Raw genomic sequence first — 21961 nt, forward strand, 5'->3', positions numbered from 1 at the left:
TCCTAGACTGTTAAACACCACTAAATACACAGCTCCAGAGGCAAAGGTGGAAATTCCACCTGTGTCCTCACACCAACACACAAACAGAATTTTGGCTGAACTCAGACTTCGGGGTCACAGACAAAATGCTCCAAGATAGTGGAACAAAGTTCAGTCGATCGTGAAGGTGAGAAGTTCTGTTAAGACAGATGTTGTAGCAGTTTGAACTCCAGTTGACTAAGAGATAGGGCAAAAACAAGATATGAAGAAGTCATGCAAGTGAAGGCCCGTGGGGAAACCCAAACAGTAATAACAGCAATAGAGCAATGTCATTTTCAAGACTGTGGATTACCATATAACACAGTTTTCATTTTTGTTTTTCAGTTGTGTTAAATGTTAATTGACTGAATGAATACTTGATGTAAAAACAACAAAATAATGCCATGTAATTAAACAAAATTAAAGTAATAAGAGTAGAAGATAATATTTTAATAATAATAATGAATATCTACATTGTAAAACAGCAGATAGACCAGAATTAGGGAGCTGAGGGCCACAAAGTTGACAGTTTCACTTAAACATGTGGCACATTAAAGGCATTTCATTTTTGTCTCTGGTATTTGAAAAAATAAGTTAAAATGAAATTACAAAACTTTCAGGTAAGTATTAGAAGAATTAAAAACTGTCATCACGCCTCCAGAATAGAAGATAAAAAACAAAGAAATATAGACAAAAATAATACAAAAGTATTCAAAAGGGAAAAAATGAAATAAGATGGAAATCAGGCCAACTATGAAAAAACAGATGCAATGGATTACTTTTTAGAAAAACATAAAAGTGGAACTGATTCAAAAAGCAATAGGTATCTGAATAGTCTAATTACCATGAAAAAGCAGAGAAAACAGTCAATACTACCTATCTAAAGAACTCTCGGCTGTATAATTTTATGAATTTAAAGCACTATAAACTATTCCAGAATGTATACAATGGTAGAAAATTTTATGTTATTTTCTCAAGTGGAGACAATCCTATACTGGACTATGGCATTATACAAAAATTTACGGACCAATTTCACTTATAAATACAAATGCAAAATCCTAAAAATATCCTATCTGCAATGATATATTAAATATGCAACAGAAACAAATAAACTCCACACAAATTAGGTCAACTTAATGAATATTTCATAGTGGTATGGGTGTAGAAAAGTCTAGAATATGAAAAATTTTATGGGACAGGGGCCCCAGATTCTCCAATGAATAGATGGCAAGGAAAAAAGTTGGCAAACTGACAGCATAAAAGGGACTTAAGAGACAAATAAACCAAAAACAATTAACTGTAAAAAGATTTATAAGAAATGAGGAGAAGGTGAACTATGATGGGTATTTAATGGTATTAAGGAAGTCCTCAATTTTGTAGGTGTGAGGTAAGACTTTTTTAGCTGCACAAAGGCGGAGGGTGTGATAATGTTGTGAAGGGCCTGGACTGGAGTCCAGAGGACATCTGACCACATTTCTAGACCCACGGGCAATCTGAGGATGACTAGGGTCACATCGTCTGGATCCTGAAGTTGGGTAGCCTCAGTCCTTCCAGAATGGGGTCAAGGAGGAGCCTGGGAGCTCTTCTCCTTGGCTTCATGAAAAATAAACATCTCTTTGAGAGCCTTTTCAAATTCTGTCTCTAAATCCAGTCCTACTTGACCACAGTTGAAAGCCTAAAAGAGAAAAGAAGCAAACACACAGATGTCTAAGGACCAAGGATGAGGACCGCTGAGTCACGTGTCTATTTTAGGAGCCCCACCCTCCCTCTTCCAGCACTCAGACAGCATGGTGGGGAGATGCTGCTGCTTCCCTGATGCCGATGAGGCTCTGTCTGGTTGTTAACTCGGACCTGACAGGTGGTCTGCACTGAAGAGCTGAATCTGATCACTGCCAAGCCTGAAACTGCTGTGAAATGGGTAACGTGAAAGCATTTCTTGAAAGCCGGCTTTCTGAAGCAAGGATGACCCTCCTGTTCTCCAAGGCTAAGACTGAGTCAGGCATGGAGGGGCTCCCTGGGTAGACCCCGCCAGCTCCAGCTCCACACATGGACGGACTGTGGCTTGTGAAGGTGCCGCCTTGTGGCATGGAGGAGGGAGCGAGGCTGGGTGCAGAGGAGCATCTTCCTTAGCTGCCTCCCCGAAAAAGTCAGGACAAGGGAGAGTAAATATCAGGAGAAACTCAAGAAACTAAAGTTAAGAATGCCTTCGATTGCAAAGCGACTCAAGTAATTGTCTCTCCCTTTGAAGGAAAGTGGAAGGCGACATCTGTGGACAGTTTCAGATGATGCCTGAGTCCACTGGGAAACTCAGGTTACGAAGACCAAGCATGAGCATCCTGGAAGTTTATTTCATTTTGTTTAATTCATTCATTCATTTATATATCTCTGGGGCATGAAGAACAACGGAAGCATGAACGGCCCCTCTCAGTTTGAACAAGGAGGTTGGGGGAGATGGACTGTCTCAGTTGGAACAGCCCGCCCACCTGGGGACTCCGTGGATTTTTTCAGGCACCGTGTCCTGCTTGTGGCTCTTTTCGACATCCACCCCTGGGAAGCAGACATTTTTTTTTTTGCTTTTGTTTTTCTTATAATCTTTGTCTTTTGAGCCATCTCCAGAAAGAGAATGGGTACAATTCTTGCACAATTCTGTCATCCAGAAGTTAGAGGAAAGTAGAAAGGACACGAGAAGGAAGCAGGACAAGTCCTTTACCTTGTGGAATATTTTATGGTTGTGAAAGATCAGGCGCATGTCCCGTACGAACCATGCCACTGTGTATACTTTCGAAGTCAGCCTTTCCTTCACCAGGTCCAACCACATGGATTCCTTAAAGGGCTCACCGTAATCTAGAATCTAGGGACAAAGCCACCAAAGGCATGGCGTCAGCCCACTCATCAGGACTGGATGGATCCAACTTAAATACGAGTCTGTACTTTCAGGATAATAATAATAATAATACCCTCTGACACCTATATGCCAGACTTTTTTCCTAAGCACTGCCATTATAATGACATGTGATCTCCACAATGACCCTGTGACATAGATGCTAAAATTACACCCACTTCAGATGAGGGAACCCGGGGATGGAGAGGTTAAGTAACCCACCTGAGACATCTCAGCAACAAAGTGGTAGAGCTGGGACTTGAACCCACAGTTTGACTCTGAGTTTGAGCTCTTAATCCACAAGCTATCCTTAAGAAAGACATTGCCCCCAGAGAGAAGGTGAAACCAGGACCCAAGGCAGGTGAAGCTAGCACCTGCGGACAGTAGCATCTGCAGGACTTGTCCTCCAAGTTTCTAGGGTGAGTTTGACATCAGAGAGGTGACTGGAGGGTGAGAGTCATTGAATGTGACTTACATTATGTGGGGTCTTCGCAAAAAAGGTGCTTTCTGGATGACAGTAGGTCTTCAAGAGGATGAACTCGCATTTCTGTAAGATGTCAAGAGGGCTTTAAAGAGAAATGTAGCTCGTAGGCAGGGCAGCCAGGCCGGCGTCCAGACCTGCACATGGGAGCGGCCAGATACACTGGCCCTCTGTCTGCTTTTGTCTAAGAGCCCTGAGCAGAGTTGAATTCTACTCAGATGCCATTTTGGCGCGATGAATTACCACCTTCAGAAGCAAGCCACCCTTAGGTGCCCTTTCCCTGAGCCTATGACGGACTTGTCACGTGTGAACAGAAACAAGGTGGCCTGGGGTTTGAATCTGACTCACCAGCTGCTCCTCAGGCCCCATCCGCCTTGCCCGGGCCTCAGATTCCCCGAGACCCTGCTGATTTCCTGAAGATGCCTTCACCCTGCAGAAGGTGCAACTCCACGGGCTCCTGAGAGGTCGGGCAGAGGGAGTAAGGCAACGCCCAGAAACAGGCACCATTCCTACGGCTGCCCCTTTTCTTCATTCAGGAATGACTGATGGACACAGCAGGGGCATGAAAGGGACATTTCCCAGAGTCGCCAAGATTGCCCGGAGGGCTCCGACAGTGTGACTCTCCTCCCACCGAGGGTAGCAGCTGGAGGTCAGTAGGTGGAGGGCCATGTCAGGGTGGGTGGTGGAGCCTCCTCTCCCTGTTTGAGCTGCTGGGGGCACAAGGAGCCCTGCCCACCAGGCCTGAATGTCAGACTGGACCTTGACCCCTGAGGCCCTCGGTCCCCATCAGGGCGTTGAAAATGCAGCAAAGTGGGGGAGCCAGGCCTTTTATGAATAAGCACAGAACACAGACAGCTGGCATTTCCCGTGCCCATTCCCCTTGGACAGGAATCAATGCTGCAGTCCTAAGAAAGGACATTTCCACTCCCTGACTGGTGTAGCTCAGTGCATTGAGCACGGGCCTGAGAACCAAGGGATCCTGGTTCGATTCCCAGTCGGGGCACATGCCTGGGTTGCCGCCGGTTCCCAGGGGGGGACACATGAGGGGCAACCATACATTGCTATTTCTCTCCCTCTCTCCTTCCCTTCCCCGTTAAAAATAATAAATAAAATCTTAAAAAAAAAAAAAGGAAAAAAGACATCTCCACAGTGTAGTGGCAGGCTGGGGCCAAGGTGGCCCAGCTGCAGACTCACAAACACAAGGCTGTTACCGACCCCAGAGGGAACTTAGGCTGCCCCCCACCAGGCTGCTCTGAGCACACCTTCGCCCGCCATGCTCACAGGTCCTGCTCTTCCTGCTGGGGCTGAGAGGCCAGAGGCCAAGCGGGGGTGCGGGCTGCACAAGGTGGCTGCGTCTCACTAACCTCTCAGCCTCCACAGGCGGGATGTGACAGTCCTCATGAAAGGCTCGGGGACAAGTGTTGCAGCAGAGCAGCCGTCCCCCTCTGCANTTTCTCTCCCTCTCTCCTTCCCTTCCCTGTTAAAAATAATAAATAAAACCTTAAAAAAAAAGGAAAAAAGACATCTCCACAGTGTAGTGGCAGGCTGGGGCCAAGGTGGCCCAGCTGCAGACTCACAAACACAAGGCTGTTACCGACCCCAGAGGGAACTTAGGCTGCCCCCCACCAGGCTGCTCTGAGCACACCTTCGCCCGCCATGCTCACAGGTCCTGCTCTTCCTGCTGGGGCTGAGAGGCCAGAGGCCAAGCGGGGGTGCGGGCTGCACAAGGTGGCTGCGTCTCACTAACCTCTCAGCCTCCACAGGCAGGATGTGACAGTCCTCATGAAAGGCTCGGGGACAAGTGTTGCAGCAGAGCAGCCGTCCCCCTCTGCAGCACACCTCACATCCATCCGGTTTTTGCTGCTGGAAGAGGAGATGATGCGGGCACCGCTGGGATCAGCAGGGCCCACTGAGCACGAACACTGTGGGGCTCTGGGATGCCCCGCTTTTGCCTGTCTCAGAGTGGATGCTCTCAGCTCCACTGACCAGGGTGTCTGGGCTGAATGGCGATGGAGGACCAGTCTGGCCTTTCCGTCCTGGGAGAGCCAAGTGTCAAAAGCAGTCCTACTGCCACCTGAACCACAGACTGTCAGAGCCAGAAGGGACTGGACTCGATGGTCATGTGAGCCCGTTCCACTCAGCACAGTTCGGTGGCCTCAGCGTCATCCGGGAGATGATTAGAAACACAGACCTACTGAACCAAAACCTACATCTAACAGGATCCCAGGCAGTCTGTCTGTGCAATTTGAGAAAACACGGCTGTAGGCAACTCCCTCGCGTGAAAACCTGGAAAGACGAAATGCTTTTTTCTGCCGAGTCAGAGTATCTTAGTACCTGACCCAGGCTGTCCCTGGGTCGGAGCTGTTCCCACCTGCTGAGTGCCAACTTGGGCAAGTGTGTGGGCAACTCAGAGAACGCCCCCTAATGCTATGGCTGACCAACAGGACACAAACACCGAGACAGAGCTGCTGTGAAACGGGCCATTTGTGGCCTTAAAAATGTGACCCAGTAAACCCTGTCAGTGTTTCACCTGAGAAACGACATCTCTACTGCTGGGTGAGGTACTGGCTGTGGTCCCAGCCCCCAAGGCCAGACAGCGTGGGCTTCACCTGGAGAAGAGACCAATTTCTCTATGCTCAAGGTCGGGGTCAGGAGGAGGTGTTTTTCCTCTATACCTGTGTGCGGCACTCTCCCCACCCCCAAATGGACCGTGGGGGGTGAAAAGGCAGGAAATAGATCATCAGGAGCTGGAGCAAAGGATCCAAGGGCTGGGACAGGCCACCTCTAAGGAGAGTAACCCTGCCATTACCCTCAACTGTCCATAACCCAGGCATGAGGATCTGGCCAAAGGCTCAGAGAGAGAAAAGTTTTTCCATTCCCCACACTGGCCACTCAGCAAAAGCAAAAATTCCCTTTTTTTTTAAAAAAAGAGTATATTTTATTGATTATGCTATTCTGGTTGTCTCATTTTTTTCTCTTTTATTCCCCTCTGCCCTGCACCCTCCCTCCCACCAGCATTCTCTCACCCTTAGTTCATGTCCATGGGTCATACATATAAGTTCTTTGGTTTCTCCATTTCCTACACTATTCTTAACTGTCCCCTGTTTATTTTGTACCTACCATGTATGCTTCTTATTCCCTGTACCTTTTTCCCCATTCTCCCCCTTCCTGCTGATACCCCTCCCTGTGATCTCCATTTCTGTGATTCTGTTCCTTTTCTAGTTGTTTGTTTAGTTCGTATTTTTTTTTTTAGGTTCAGTTGTTGATAGTTGTGATTTTGTTGTCATTTTACTGTTCATAGTTTTGATCATCTTCATTTTCTTACATAAGTCCCTTTAACAGCTCATATAGTAAGGGCTTGGTGATGGTGAACTCCTTGAACTTGACCTTATCTGGGAAGCACTTTATCTGTCCTTCCACTCTAAATGAGAGTTTTGCTGGATAGAGTAATCTTGGATGTAGGTCCTTGCCTTTCATGACTTTGATATTTCTTTCCCTCCTTGCCTGCAAGGTTTCTTTTGAGAAATCAGCTCATAGTCTTATGGGAGCTCCTTGGTAGGTAACTGTCTCCTTTTCTTCTGCTGCTTTTAAGATTCTCTTCTTCTCCTTAATCCTGGATAATGTAATTATGATGTGCCTTGATGTGTGCTTCCTTGGGTCCAACTTCTTTAGGACTCTCTGAGCTTCCTGGACTTCCTGGAAGTCTATTTCCTTTGCCAGATTAGGGAAGCTCTCCTTCCTTATGTTTTTCATTTCTTGCCTTTCCTCTTCTCCTTCTGGCACCCCTATGATTCAGATGTTGGAATGTTTAAAGTTGTCCCAGAGGTTCCTAAGCCTCTCCTGCTTATTCTGAATTCTTGTTTTTTAATTCTGTTCTGGTCAAATGTTTATTTCATCCCTCTGTTCCAAATTGTTAATTTGACTCCTGGTTTCCTTCCTGTCACTGTTGGTTCCCTGTAGATTTTTATTTCACTTTGCATAGCCTTCACTTTTTCCTTTCTTTTGTGACCATACTCAACCATTTCTGTGAACATCCTGATCACTAGTGTTTAGAAACCTGCAAATGATAGTTTGGCTATCTCTTTATCACTTAGTTCTATTTTTGGAGTTTTGATCTGTTCTTTCTCTTGGCACAGCTGTTACATTGTAAGGGGAAGAGCCTTAGGTATTCACCAGGGCAGGACAACCTGTATTGCTGGTTGCGGAGCTGTATGTGGGGGAGGAGTCGGAGAGGGAACAATGCCACTTACCTGGCTCTTGACCTGCTGTCAGTCACTTCCTCCACTACCCCCAAGCAAATTGGGCTCTTCTGGTGCTGATTCGTGGGCGGGCGGGTTTGCGTACATTCTAGGACCCTGTGGGTCTCTCCAACAAACTCTCCTGTGAGACTGGGAGTTTCTCCTGCAATCTCGACCCCCATAAGTTTTTTCCAGCTAGAGGTTTTCAGGCTTCATTTTTCCACACTGGAACCTTGGGTTGTGCAGTCTGTCTCATTCCCCAGTTGTTCCTCCTTGTTTCTATGCACGCAGATGTGGGACTGCCAGGTCCACCAGCTGCTGCCTCACTGGCCTGCTCCTCCAGCTGCTCCTTGGTGTGCATCTTCTCTGGCCTGGCTGCCTGTCTCTGTCCCTCCTACTGGTCTGAATAAATGTTTCTTCTTTAACTCCTTGGTTGTTAGAGTTCCATACAGTTCAATTTTCTGGTAGTTCTGGTTACTTTTTGTTTTTAAATTTATTGTTGTCTTTCTTTGGTTGTGTGAGGAGGTGAGGTTAGCTACCTATGCCTTCATCTTGGCTGGAAGTCCAAAAATTCCCTTCGGTTTGGGGATGGTGTTCATCTTTCTCTTAACTGGGGAGGCTTCTTAGCAGCTCCCTCCATTTCCTGGGCCCTAGGACTTCCTCAAAGAGAGATCCCTCCACCCTGAAGTTTGGTGGATCTTTCTGGCCTTCCCACCTTGAACTCTCCATTCTTCTTTCTGTGTCTTTGGGGTTGATACTCCATGGCCTTTCTTGCCCTCTGCCTGGACACCCACTCTGCCTTACTCCGGGGTGCAGACGCCAGTTCTCCAGGGAGCCCAGACTTACTCACTCTCCCTAGTTGAGATGCTGGTTGAGTCTAGAGTCCTGAGCCCAACCCCAGGCACCAGCGACCCTGTGCTCTGGAGTGAAACTGTTTCCAGCACACGCGTGATGTGATGGAGAAATGACAGAGGAAGGACATACAGCGCCACAATCATGTTCTGTAATAAAGACCGAGACTCTGGGTTTCAGGAAGACTGCCGACAGCGTCAAACCCCACGGCCTCTCTTCCCCTGTTGCCACGTCTGGGCCAGTTGATAAAAAAGCTGTGGGTTTCTCCCCTCAGCTCTAGTAGAAAGTTCAAGCCAGACAGGCCCTGGCCCAGCAAGAGAATCCTCACCCTACTTTTAACTGTCTCTGTCAGCCCCACACTCCCATAGGATGGCACGTCGTGCCTGCATGCTGGCCCCTTGGAAATGGAGGTTCTCACGAGCCCTGAGGCCGGGACTCTGCACGGGCCACCCATTTGCCTTGGGCCTTGAGACCCACACCCTGCAGGGAAGCCACAAAACACACGTTTGTGGTATCAGCATCTGATGTCTTGATGGTACCCATGTACAGAGGTGCACGCCAGTGAGGACTGGGTATAGTGCCGCACAGCAGTGACACAGGGGATGAGGAAGCTCAGGGAAGGGCCAGAGTTGGTCCGTTTGTAGTCAGAACTAGACTTGATTCTCATTACCCGGATGGGGCCACTGACAGGGGGGACTGCAGGTTGGGTCATGTGTGCCCCAGGCTATCATGTGCTGACACATGGCATTACGAGTAAGAAGAAACTATTATGTTGGGGCCATTCATGAATGATCTGATTTTTATTATCTTTATTGCTTTTTTTTCTGGTTACAAAAGTAGTAGATGGTCATCATAAAAATTCCACATGTACGTAAATGTATAATTTGGAAGGCAAATTTCCCCTGTAACCCCATCCCAGCAGAGCCAATTCTTTCAGATTTTTAAAAAGTCACAGTCACATAAATAAAAATGGGCTCGTTCCACACATATTACCAGCAGTTTGAGCTTCCGAAAGCTTTCCTGACCTCAACGCCCCTGTGTGGTTTCCCACTGACTGCAGATGAATCCTTACCCATGAATCCATTCATTTAAAAAACACCATTCTGTAAGATGTCTTAGGTTACTTTAAAATACTGACGGACATTTGTAGTTTCTGATTTTTTGCTATGATAAACATCTCTTGTATCAGGNGTTCATTCCACACATATTACCAGCAGTTTGAGCTTCCGAAAGCTTTCCTGACCTCAACGCCCCTGTGTGGTTTCCCACTGACTGCAGATGAATCCTTACCCATGAATCCATTCATTTAAAAAACACCATTCTGTAAGATGTCTTAGGTTACTTTAAAATACTGATGGACATTTGTAGTTTCTGATTTTTTGCTATGATAAACATCTCTTGTATCAGGGTGTTTCAAATCATCATGGAACAGATAGTTTATACAAGAAGTGGCATGGAGGGGGGGACCACTGCCTGACCAACTCTGAATGGATCCAACCGAGGGCCAGGGGAGCCTACAGGGCAAGATGGGGCAGGAGCTATTATTGCGTCTGCTGGGGGTTCATACCCAATGGGAAGCCCACGAATGGGACTTGAGTTTGGAAGGTGCATCTAAGCAAGCAAAGAAGGCTGAGAAAAAGCTGCTGGTACAGCCAGTGGACTGTCATTTTCCCCCGGAGGGAGGCTCTGCAGAGACAAAGCTTAGTTGAAGCACAGGCTTCCATTCTGGTGCTGCTGATACAGAGTGTGTGGAACTGGGATGATCGGTGTTCAATGAAGGGTGACCGTCTTGCCCTTTCTGTTCTTTTCTGTTTCAATATCATGTTTACTTTTCGAACAAGAGCACTCCATTTCTGACACCCTGGGTTTGTAATCATCCGTATATCCAGATCTTTGTCGGCAACACATGTACATCATCAGCTTTGGTCCTGATATTTATTTTAAAGAGTTATTTCTTTCCTTATCTCAAATCAGCTACGAAAACACTGGCGGCACGTGCTGTACCACGGAGCTAAAGTGGTCGACTTGGAGAGAGTGTCTAAATGTGAAGCTCACTGGGGCTGGGGCACTCAAGGACTGGAAGGTGAGCCTTTGAACTTGGAAAGTCCACCACCTGGCGACTGAGAATGTGGTAGAAAGTCACTTGCTATTTACCTCTCTCTCGGGACTTATTCTTGAAGGACAGACCATGAATCCTTCCTGAAAGAGAGAAGAGGTCAAAGAATTAGGTTATTCCAGAGGCTTTTCTTTTGTAATGATCAAAGTTCCTACTTCCTAATGAATCTTTATACCTAGACATCCTACTGGGTCTCAAACCCCAGGTGTCTAAAGGAAAAATGAGCTCCTTCCTCCAATCGATTCCTCCTCTGGACTTGATAAAATCATTTTTCTTTCTCGATTACTCAAACCCAAGATCTGCCAGTTCTTTTTTCTCAGTCCCCTCCCCACCCACTCCTTTTAATTTGCATTTCCTCCTCTCCAGATAAAACCCTGTGGTTTCATCCCAGAGATCATTTTTGAGTGTAATTGAGAGCCTTCGCGTTGGGATCACGAGTACCCTCGTTTGTTGCTCACGGATGGAACAGTGAGTGTGCTGGGAAGCACAGAGGAGAGACTCACCATGGACAGGAGGGACTGGGAACACTCCGCCAAGGGGTCCATCTGGAACGGGGCCTGGAGGAGGTGCTTAGTGGTTGTAGGACATATTGGGAAGCTATGATGGCTCACGTGTATGTCTTCATCCAGTTTCCTTCCAGTCCACCCTACCCCACACCAGGCAAAACTTCTTACACCTCTCCTGACCTCAAAACCCTTTGCTTGCACTCAAAGGTCTCCACCACCAGCACTAATTTGCGTTTTTAACATTACCACCCACATCTTTTCTATGAAGGTGTAGCTCTTTCTCGGTTGTGCTGTGGAATCCTAATGGGAATCTCTTCACAGTTCCATTATTAGCATGTCACTCCTGCTTCAAGAAATTAAACCCACTATCTGTCTGCTCTTCATCACTCTAGTACCTTTGTTAGCTGTTGTAAGGTCTTTTCTCCGTAACGCATATTCCGCTTCCAGTTCTTTGACTTTTTCCCCTTTCCTTGAATTTCAAATTCATATGGTGTCAACCAAACTCCCTTCTCATCCTGAATGCACTTCCCTGAGGATCCTGGAAGGCAAAAACGGCCCATCTCATGACCCACTGCCATCCTGAATTCACCCCAAACCGCTAGGCTCTCAGAAGGAAGCCCTAAGACCTGGCAGAGTGGTGAGGGAGGGGGAGAATATTTGTATTTTTGGTGCCACCTATATGTGGCAAGGACATGATGATCAGTGTCACGGCATCCATGGATGGATGACTCCCATGTGGGAGTGCAGTGGCCTGGCTACCAGGGGTACCACGACATGGAAAAGTTTGAAAATTCCTCCTTCAGAAACCTTCCCCCCTGCTTCTGCAGCCTAATTTGCAGACTCCACTCCCTGCACACAAGGCTACTTTCCTCCCCTCTAGTGATCCCTTCATCCAGGGGATCCAAAGCGCAGAGTACCAAGGAACGCACCACTTTTCATTTTCTTTAGATAAAAAACCCCTTTCGCTGCGCCACAGGTCACGGGGAAGTTAAGAGACTGCAAATCCATGGTTTCATCTTCGGGTGTTTCTGAAAGCAGAAGAACACAGTCCGTCACTCATTCTTCATGCTATCTCCCTCATGAGTTCACCTTCCCACGAATTCTAACAACAGTCTTAACGACATGAAGGGCATTGGGGAACACTCTCTGGTTAATAGGCAGGGATGATTTATTTTGAGTGGGAGATTAGATACACAAAACCACTCCTGCCAACACTGCATCGAATAAAAGATTTCTGTCAACCCCGTTGGGTGGCTGTGTTTTAATTCACAAGCTAATGGGCCATCACCTAACACACACCATCCCACCCAGGAGAGCCAGTTCTTTTCAGATTCTTTTGTCATGCCTCCTGCTTCTCCCACTGTGCTGATGGAAGCTGCCTGCTTGGAATGTTTCTCCGTGTTCACCCAGCTGGAGAAAAGGTCTTTGCCTATGAAATTATTGGCTGATTCCAGTGAGGGCAGGGGGTAAGTGAGGCAGTTAGCACTGAGGGAATCCTGAGAGGCTTCATCGTTTGCTTTATTATCCCCATTTCATCACTGCCCTGTTCCTTTCTCTATGAGTAAGAAAAAACCCTGGAGAGCTCTGGACTAATCTGCCAATTGCACATGGAGAGATTTGGCCACTCAGGACCCTGAGTAGGGATCTGGGGAAGCAGTTTAAAAGGATTTAAGAGGGACAGCAGCAATTTCTGCTCCCCCTACCCCCAGCCTCACTGTGGGTGACTTCATTAAAGGCAGATGGCCAGCTGTTCCCTGGAGGCAAGGGGAAGGGGCTGTCCACGGTTTGTGTGAGTGGCACACTTACACCTGGAGTGAGGCTGGGAGAACCACAGGTGCAACGCTCTCCCTTGTCTCAGCACTTACTGAAAGAGCCAAAGGGAAATGTATGGAAAAACAAGGATATCATTGAAAAAAGAACAGAGCAGCATCAATGGCGAAGAAAGCATGAGTTACTTGGGAAAGATATAAACCAGAAAGAACCAGATGACAGAGGAGAGATCCTCGAGAAGCGAGGCGATGGTCCCCCCAACAGAGCCCCAGAGGACGCCCGGCCTGGAGGAGTGGGGGCCGTCGCCAGGCTAAGTAGGAATGAGGGGGTGGGAAGAATTTTGTCTCAGCAGCTGGCCAGCATCGTTGCATGGAGTGGCTGCTCCATCACTGGCCTCCAGACTCTGCCTGCTAATTACGGCCCAGTGGAGAGCGCACGGCCTTGGGAGCCAGACTGGATGGGCTTGTACTCCTGGCTTTGCAGTTCACCAGGAAGGTCACATAAATGTGTGTCACCATTGCCCAAGCTGAGTGGGGGATTTGCCTACGTGACAGGTCACTTTGGGCCTTCATTGTAAACCCCAAGGGGAGTTAGCTTGGCAAAGGGACCTTCCAGTTCTCTGTCTCGGGGAACCGTCTTCCCTAACTCCTACAGTAAGTCTGAGCCCAATGCACACAGGTGACCCGGATTTGTTTATAAGCAGATGCAGGAGCAGTGGGTGACTTTGGGAGCTCTGGTCAGCAAGCCAAAGGGCAGGGTCATGGGCATAAGCAGTACACAATCACTTCCGGAGCGACCACCCTGTCCCTAAGTGGGGAGAGAACTTCCTGGTGTGTTCCCCCACATATGTTGGCTCAGCCTTTCCACTCATCTGAGTGAGCAGTCCTGTAAGCATGGGACCCTGGGCGAGGCCTGCCTGGAGCTCCACAGCATGGATTCGGTCACCATCAGTAAGTGTGAGCCGGCGGGAGGAGCCTGCAATGAAATGCAAGCAACTAAAGAGCAAAGCATTCATGGAAACAGAAAGCACCGTGGAGGAAATGAAAAGAAAAGCCCACAAGAGACAAAGAAGAACAGAATGGAAAAAAACCTACGTAGCAATCAGGAAGACCAACTCCCAGAATTCTTACAGAACATGGGAAAAGGGCCCCAGGTGAGAATTACATGGAAAGACACAACCTGGGCTAAGATCTGGGAGCTTCACGATCAGTGCACACACTGCACTGTTCATCTTCACAGCAGTCTACCACAGGGGGGCAATGATGATCCCCACTTTATAAACGGGGGGTGCAGGCTTGGATCTGGAGAGAATTCCTGGTGTCATGAGGGGCGGCTGGCGCTGGAATCCAGAGGGCCGTCTTAGTCTAGTGTTCATGCCGTGGCATCAGAAGGGCCTCAACACTAGTCCCTGTCACATAACCGATGACAGCAGGGAGACACTGCATGAAATCAGATGTCACAGAGAGGGCAAAAATGTTAAGGAGGCAGGGGAAGCCGATGCTGGTGGGTAACTGTCAGTGTTTGCCTGGATTCTTGCCTGCATTTTTTAGTGGTTTTTTAAAAAAGATCAGGGGTACTTTTTTTTTCCTCAGTGTAAAGAGCAAAGAACTTGACATGGGAAGATTTTAGCTTACGCAAGTCCTTTCTGTTCTAACTGTCTCTGTAAAATGCACTGAATTCGTACTTGCTTGGGGATTAAATAGTACGGTGCTTTGACAATTGTAAAGTGATGTACACACTTATATTGAGATCAGGGCCTCTGTGTATGGCTGGGTGGGTTGTGCACGGAGCCAGGATTCCACGTTGGAGTGGGCTTTGGTTTGCCTCTAAGATACAATCCATCTCTGTACTTCCTACAACAATCTGCCAGCAGAGGGCAGAAGAGGCCGTGGTTTCAGAAATCAGCTCTGGCGGATGTGGGGAAAGTACGTAAGCAGCACCTTTCCTAGTTCACGCAGGTGCATCGTACAGGTAAATAGAGGCCCTGATGTTGGTGTTCACCTTGATGAAGAGGAATGAATACAATATTGATGACTTGACGGTTACTTTCGCACAAAATGTGCGAGGCACGGAGGAGGCCTTCCTGACTCCATTTGACTTTCACACAGTGAGTAGAACTGACGGAGACAGCTAATGACCACTGTGATGAGGGGCGGAGAAAAAGCGCAGGGCTCCAATAAGGCACAGCAGGAGGCGCTACCGCTGCCTGCAGGGCCAAGAACGCTGTGTTCACCGTGCAGCCTGAGGATGTGTATCGAAGGGAGGGATGAGGATGTGGGGGGGGTGTGTGTTGGGAAGTCCCGCAGGAAGGAGGGAGACGCATGTGGTGTCCCAGGGACCTACGCATTGAGAAATCAGGCTGGTGTGTGGGTAGGGATTGGATTATGAAAGTGGATTAGGTTCTGTTTCTTGACCCCCGAGGTGGGGGGATTGGCTCCATGTGGGCTCTCAATTTGTGTTAATTCCTCGTTTTGTCTGTGAGCATGTCACACCAGTTCTACTCCGCATGTGCCTCTGTCGAGACAGGGGCTTGATCAGGCTAGAAGCCAGAGCACTGCTCTCTTGACTGGGGAGGTCTGGCCACCAAAGCAGTGTGTTCTGAGTCACAGCTGATGTACAAGCTCTGTCATTGTCCAGCCCTGTAACAAACAGGCTCGCAGGTGACCCCGGTCTGGAGACCTACCTTGATTAGCACCTGCTATACTTGAATCATAAATTAATGGGGCAAAAAGGCCAACCTGGATTGTGCCAAAAGAGAGAGGAAAGAGAGGGGGACGAGAGAGAATGCTGAGGACGTAAGTTAGGAAAGCAGAAGTAAAGTGGAGGAGCGGGAGGAGGAGAGGACAGTGGCCCCAACAGGCACAAGAAGAGTCCAGGGGGCAGAAGCAAGCCCAGGGCCCGACGCTCAGAGACCAGTCCTCCAGCCCTGGCTAACACAGGAAGTGGGAACCCTTTTGTTAGGATTAGGGTTTTTCCAATTCCTAGAATAAAGAAAGTGGGAGTTTTTATTAGAACTTGACATATGGGTTCGGTCATTCTCCCTGAATCACTCTGGGGTCTTTGGGGTGTTGAAGAATGCTTCCCTGGGCAGACATGGGTGGATGGGGTGGGCAGCTGTCATTCACTGGGGGTGTGTCACACGTGAGTGGAAAAGAGACCTAGGAGGGGGACAGGGACAATGGGAGGGAAGGCAGAGGAGGGGAGGGAGAACGGAGGCTTCAGCAGCTGGCAGGGCACCTGAGGGCAGGTCTGCCTCTCTTTTACTTACCCTTCTGGGGAATGTTTTTCTGCGGAGTCTTTGTTGAACTTTTACAGACATCTGTTTTCATTTTCTTTTCTAAAAAATTTTAAGAAGTCAGCTGTAATTGGAAACATACATGTACATGCTTTATATGTGAACTACTTTGAAATAATTTTTCTCATGTTTTTCTTCCAGTTTGGAGAAAGATAGATATGAATTCTTAAGAAAGGAAAATCATAGCATCGACTAAGTAAAAATAGCAAACTTATGTTAATGGATAAGGAGACTAAAATATTACAGAAGTCAACCCTTCAAATTGTTATGCATAGTAACATGTATAACGTGTTTATATATATTTCATACAAATACTAGAAGTTAATAAATGATTACTCCTATAAATATTATACAGAAAGGGCTTTTTAAGGCAGAAGTATGGGGCAAAAAGCAGTTATTCTCAGTGCGGGGTGATTTGGCATCCAGGGGATATTTGGCAATGTTGGGATTTTGTGTGTGTGTGTGTGTGTGTGTGTGTGACTGGGAGGCAGGTGCTACTGCCCTCCGATTGGTAGAGGCCAGGGATGTTGCTAAGCGTCCTGTGGTGCACAGTGCAGCCCCCACAACAGAGAATTGTCTGGCCCAGTGTGCCAATAATGCCAGCTTTGTAAAACTCTAGCATAAACCGTACTGGAAAAGATAAACTGATTTATCTAACTCAAATTTTAAAAACCATTTCCACAACCAAAAATGTCTTGTTCCATGACAAAAACAAAATAAGAGAAATTGCAATAAGATTACAAGGGGTTAATTTTGATTAAACCAAAAAAATAAATAGTCTTATATAAAAATGGGTGTACATGAACAGGTGATCCCCCAAAGGGAAAAATTCTAATAAAAATTGATTGGAAAACAGGTTCTGGTAATTTAGGATCCTCCCAAACCTCGGAGGTTTATTTAGAAGGGTCAACGAACTGCAGCCTGAGGGCCAAATAGGCCCAGTGCCTGTTTTTGTAACTAACATGTTATTGAACACAGCGGGCCCATTTGTTTAGGCATTTGGTAATGGGTCACAAATGCCTAAACAAATGCCACAATGGCAGTGTTGAATCGCTACAGCAGAGACCGTAAGTCCAGCAGAGCCTAAATTACTTATTATCTGTCCCTTTTTTAGAAACAGTTTGCCGAACGCCGGTTTGGAACAACACAGGTTTACTTCTGGCTGATGCCGTTTGTTGACTGCACATTAGGTGAGGTCCCATGTCAATGACGCTCATGGACCCTGGGGCAGAGAAGCCTCTGCCTAGAACGTCACTGGTTCTGTGGCCGAGAGAATGACGACACAAGGGCTCTTAAAGCTCTGGTTTGAAAGCGACCCTCTCCTGTCTGCCCACACTTCTTTGTTCCTGTCAGACCACATGGCTGTTCCTGAGTCCACAGGGCAGGGGCATTAACCTCCTGAAATGCTGGTCAGCAGTGACCCAACCTGCCCCAGCGTGTTTAGTCGAATGCACGGTGCACAGAAATTCAAAGGGAAATGCTGGCAGAATAGCATTCTTTGCTTAAAATTTTTTTAAAATTTATAGACAGAGGGGAAGGGAGGGAGAAAGAGAGGGAAACAGCAATGTGCGCTCGTCCCTTGTGCGCCCCCTACTGGAGACCTGGCCGGCTACCCAGACTGGGAATCGAACCGGCATCCCTTTGGTTCATAGGCTGGCCCCCAGTCCCCTGGGCCACACCAGCCAGGGCCATTCTTTGCTTTTAATTTGTAAAAAACAGAAAGTCTCATTATTTCAAGTGTTGGTGATGGTGTAGGAAAAAGGGCGTCCCCATGATGTAAATGGGTGCCTAAAGTGGCAACAATTTGATCATCACTAGGTGCCAATTTTAAATATGTAGGTTAATTGACTAATTGACTTCACTTCTGGAAATTAACCATGGACAAATACTATTGAGAGTGGGGACTGGTGATCCTCCCCATTGGGTCAGCTGGAATCGGAGAGGAGACTCAGACTCAGGAGCGGAAAGGTAAACAGTGGGACCTGGGAAACGGTCATGTGAGTCCACGGTGCCTAGTGGAGGTCAACTGCACCTTGGGGACACATTTACTTCTTTCAATATGTGGACAGCAGGACCAACAGAATGGCATTGGTCCAATTAAAATAGCATACAGTATATAAAACAAAGTGGAGTCACTTAAGCTAACTAAAATGGCTGTCTGTCAGCCATGACACTTCGGTTCAAGAGGAAAATTCCCTGAGTCAGAGTAAACACTTGTGGCAAGGAGACAGGTCTGCCCACGTGGCCAGAGCAGAGATGTGTGTCAAGGAGCCACACCTACGATATCTGCACACATGGTCAGAGGAGCAGTGTCAGCGGGACCACCCACAGCCAGGCTCCTGGGAAGATTCCACACTGGCCAGCAGGGGTGTCCAGCAGAACAGACGTGTACCACCCATAAGCTCCTGAGCAAATCCCACAGTTGGCATCATGGGTGCCAAGACATTTACGGAAAGGACCCAGAAGGGTGGAGTGCACCACTCTCAAGGTGTAACTGAGGCAGCTCCAGACCACGGTGGAGACAGCCGGGCTCCACATACCAGAGTGCTGCTCCCTGCCCTGCCGATCTCCCTGGGCATCGGCCACCAGGGGCTCTGCCTGCTGGACTGAGGACTTCGCCTGCCCTGCTGCCCACCTGGCTCCGGAGGTCCTTCCCTGCAGGACACTGACAACTCCCATGCCCACCATGCTGACTCCTAGACCTGCAGATGGAGACTCTGGGACTCGGGTTCATTATCTCCCAACTGATTGCTGTACGTGTGTGTTATATTCCTCTTACATCAATAGAGTGCAAGTAGGATATTAATGTACGTTGATGGTCTACTTTGAGTGAACCTGCATTCAATAAAAGCTGAGAGAATAGCATAGTTACTGTGTGTGACTCTGGTCTACTCTTTGGTCCCAGGCTGCTCGGCAGGAGGCCAGCTGAGCAGGTGCCCAGCTGACTTAGAGGAGAGGCTATATTGCAAACAGACACTCGTGCCACAACACCATGCTCAGACCGACAGACCCTTGCTCTGTCTTCATGCTCTTCTTGTCTATGTTGCTCCCTCCTTCTAGTACTAACGTCTCACGTCCCCCTAGTCCTGTGCCTGCTGCACTAGACCCTCCCACACTGAGCCGTCAAATGGCAGATTTGGTCACCAGCCTTACCCTCAGGTCCAGATGTCTGAGCACCTTCGATCTTTTTTCTTTGGGCCCTTGTCATAATCTTCAAGGTGCTAGTTGAGTTGTCCTTCCTCTGGGACTCCTGATCCACTGCTTGGTGCTTCTTTTGGATTCTCTGCCCAGGTAAGGCAGTACCTGGCCCAAAGAATGATTTGTGAGTAGTTTCAATTGGGGTCCCCAGTGGGCCTCCTTCTCCCCCATAGTGACCTTCCTTCTCATGCTCCCTGTCCCCACATTGTCACGGAATCCTGTATCCCTGGATCTCACTTTTATCTTACTGTGTCTCTACAAATAATCCTCTTTTTCCCCACAATACACCTGCCCGATCTCTGTCCCCCTTCAGCTCCTTTTTGTCTATTAATTACATGTGTAACGGTGAGAAAGTAGACTCCACGTCTGTTTTGCTCCCTGAGTTCCCAGGACCTAAGACATGTGCCTGGCATCCACCTCCACTCAACTGACCTGTGTTGAAAGACTAGACACGGGCAGAATATTTTTAAAGATACCAGAATTATGCATTTTGCATCCTCCTAAATCACAAGGTTCCAGGGTTCCCTATCAGTAAGTCTCAGGGAAAGGGCTGATGCTGGCTAGAACTGAGAAGTCATGACTCAGTTGAGACCTTTATGGAGATAATATACATCCTGAAACATAGAACTTGCTGAGAGTGAAAGGGATTTCTAAGTTCCAAAAATGATCTTCATGTCCCAGGAAGAAAAGTTTGGAGGTTTTCTGCATGAGGAGTTTGCCTAGAATTCACTGGTGACAGAGAACCCAGCATTTGACAGGCCACAAATTTCCTCCAGCCTAGGGAGGCACAGGGGTTGGGAGTCCGAAGAGACCAGGGTTGGAGAAGGGCAGGCAAGGACATCTGAGTCCCCTCACCTTCAAGGCTGAGGGGTGCTGAAACCAAGCCGAAAAAGTGGGTTATGTTCAAAGCAGTGAGGTTCATGAGATGCTGCATGTTTTGGGGGCTGAGATGAGGTTCCCTCACAGAGCACCCCAGGCCCCCATATGGTAGGGAACCCAAGAGATTCCTCCCGCACTAGCAAACCTCGAAAAAGGAAAGGAGAGAGAATGGAGAGCAGGGAGGGAAAAAATGTGGGGAGACGAACAGGATGGTGAAGACAATAGAGAGGACCGAGGAGCCAGAAAAATGCAGTTTCATGAATTTTTACTGCACGTACAAAAATAACACAAGTGTCAGAGTAGATCCATGGTAAGTAGGTATGAATCCCTTCGGGGGGTTGTGAAGGCTCAGTGAGCACAGATCTAACTCCAGTTTGATACTGGGGGTCTGAATCCTGCCTGCACATGCGGTTTGCTTTGTCTGCTCTTCCTGGCTCTGAACGTGCACTGGACACAGTCCTCATCTCAAAACTGTCTGAGGCCTCTTGTCCACCTCTGCCCCATTCCTTCCCAATGGTAAGAGAAGAACCCTTTGTGACAAACTCCAGGGTGTCTGGGTTCTCCCTTTGTGAGGAGGAGTCATTTGACAGGGTGGCCTAGGGGACAGAGACAGCACTGGCCACGTGCCAGTAACACCCATGTGGCCATGTGGCTTGTCACCTAAATGAGGACCCTGATGAAGAGCAAGGGAGAGGTGACTTCACTCCTCTCACTTACCTTTCGGGAGCCTTTTCCTCTGTCTTGTTTTTGAACTTGACCGGCTACATGTTTTTTTCTTTTTTTCTGAAACAGGAAAAAATAGTTTTTTATGGCTATGAATATTGATCTATAAACTCGATATGTCAATACTTTAAAAATAAATTTATTTCTGTCTTTTCATCACTTTGGGGAAGCAGAAAACCATGAAATCTGTGTAAAAAAAAAGTACTTTTTTCGCTTGGAAATAAAAAAGGTTGAATCAGGAAGTAACAAAGATATACTAAATTATTAACATTTAAATTAGGCCCTTTTTTCAAATTTATAACCAGGTTTTTTAAGACTTGAAGAAATTATTGTAAGCTACAGCTATACAAAAAAATTTCTTAGCTCAAACTCAAGGCCAGAAATCATAAAGGTAAAAGATAGATCTGACCATTTAAAAAATTAAAAATGTCCATACTTCAAAAAACATCCTACAACATTGAAACGAAAAATAGAAAAAAATTCAATATAGTAAATTATAGAGGGTTAATAACCATAATAAATAATACAAAAGATGAATACTACACAAGAAAAATAAGCCAAGAACATAAATTAAAACTTTTTAATTTTGACTTTTTATTTTATTTATTATTATTATTTATTTTATTTGCCTTTTCCCCCACCACTCCAGCCCTCCCCGCCTCCCTCCCCCATTCCCCCCCAATTAAAACATGGGCAAAGGACTTGAACAGTCACTTCTCCAAGGAGGACATACAGAGGATCCAGAGACACACAAAAAGATGCTCAGTATCATTAGCCATCAGAAACATGCAAATAAAAACCACAATAAGACACCACTTCACATAAATTAAAATTTTTTAAAGCAGAAATACAAATAATAAATTTATTGAAAAGTCATCTTTAGACTACTACTGATGAAAACTACATTGCTTGGTTTTCAGGACACCCCCACTGTTTAGGAAGTTTCCTCTCACCCATGTTGATGAGGATCTAGTTAATGGGCACTCATGCCTTATTAAAGAGGA

At 47.1% G+C, this 21961-nt stretch overlaps 1 protein-coding gene across 1 annotated transcript in view; it reads right to left on the minus strand.

The window, feature by feature from the left end:
* Positions 1 to 449: 449 nt before the first annotated feature.
* Positions 450 to 21961, minus strand: part of SP110 (SP110 nuclear body protein) — a 42349-nt gene continuing 20837 nt past the window's right edge. Inside the window, exons 11-21 of the mRNA XM_037029340.1 lie at positions 20952 to 21017; positions 19311 to 19460; positions 16131 to 16199; positions 12022 to 12120; positions 11488 to 11630; positions 10625 to 10669; positions 5128 to 5243; positions 3729 to 3837; positions 3375 to 3446; positions 2729 to 2869; positions 450 to 1693 (exon numbers count right to left, since the gene is read on the minus strand). Of these exons, the coding sequence (XP_036885235.1) occupies positions 1580 to 1693; positions 2729 to 2869; positions 3375 to 3446; positions 3729 to 3837; positions 5128 to 5243; positions 10625 to 10669; positions 11488 to 11630; positions 12022 to 12120; positions 16131 to 16199; positions 19311 to 19460; positions 20952 to 21017 (1124 nt within the window). The 3' untranslated portion in view covers positions 450 to 1579. The remainder of the gene's footprint in view (positions 1694 to 2728; positions 2870 to 3374; positions 3447 to 3728; positions 3838 to 5127; positions 5244 to 10624; positions 10670 to 11487; positions 11631 to 12021; positions 12121 to 16130; positions 16200 to 19310; positions 19461 to 20951; positions 21018 to 21961) is intronic.

This window comes from Sturnira hondurensis, unplaced genomic scaffold, assembly GCF_014824575.4.
Source record: "Sturnira hondurensis isolate 20B ecotype Veracruz unplaced genomic scaffold, ASM1482457v3 Scaffold0020237, whole genome shotgun sequence".
NCBI lineage: Eukaryota > Metazoa > Chordata > Mammalia > Chiroptera > Phyllostomidae > Sturnira > Sturnira hondurensis.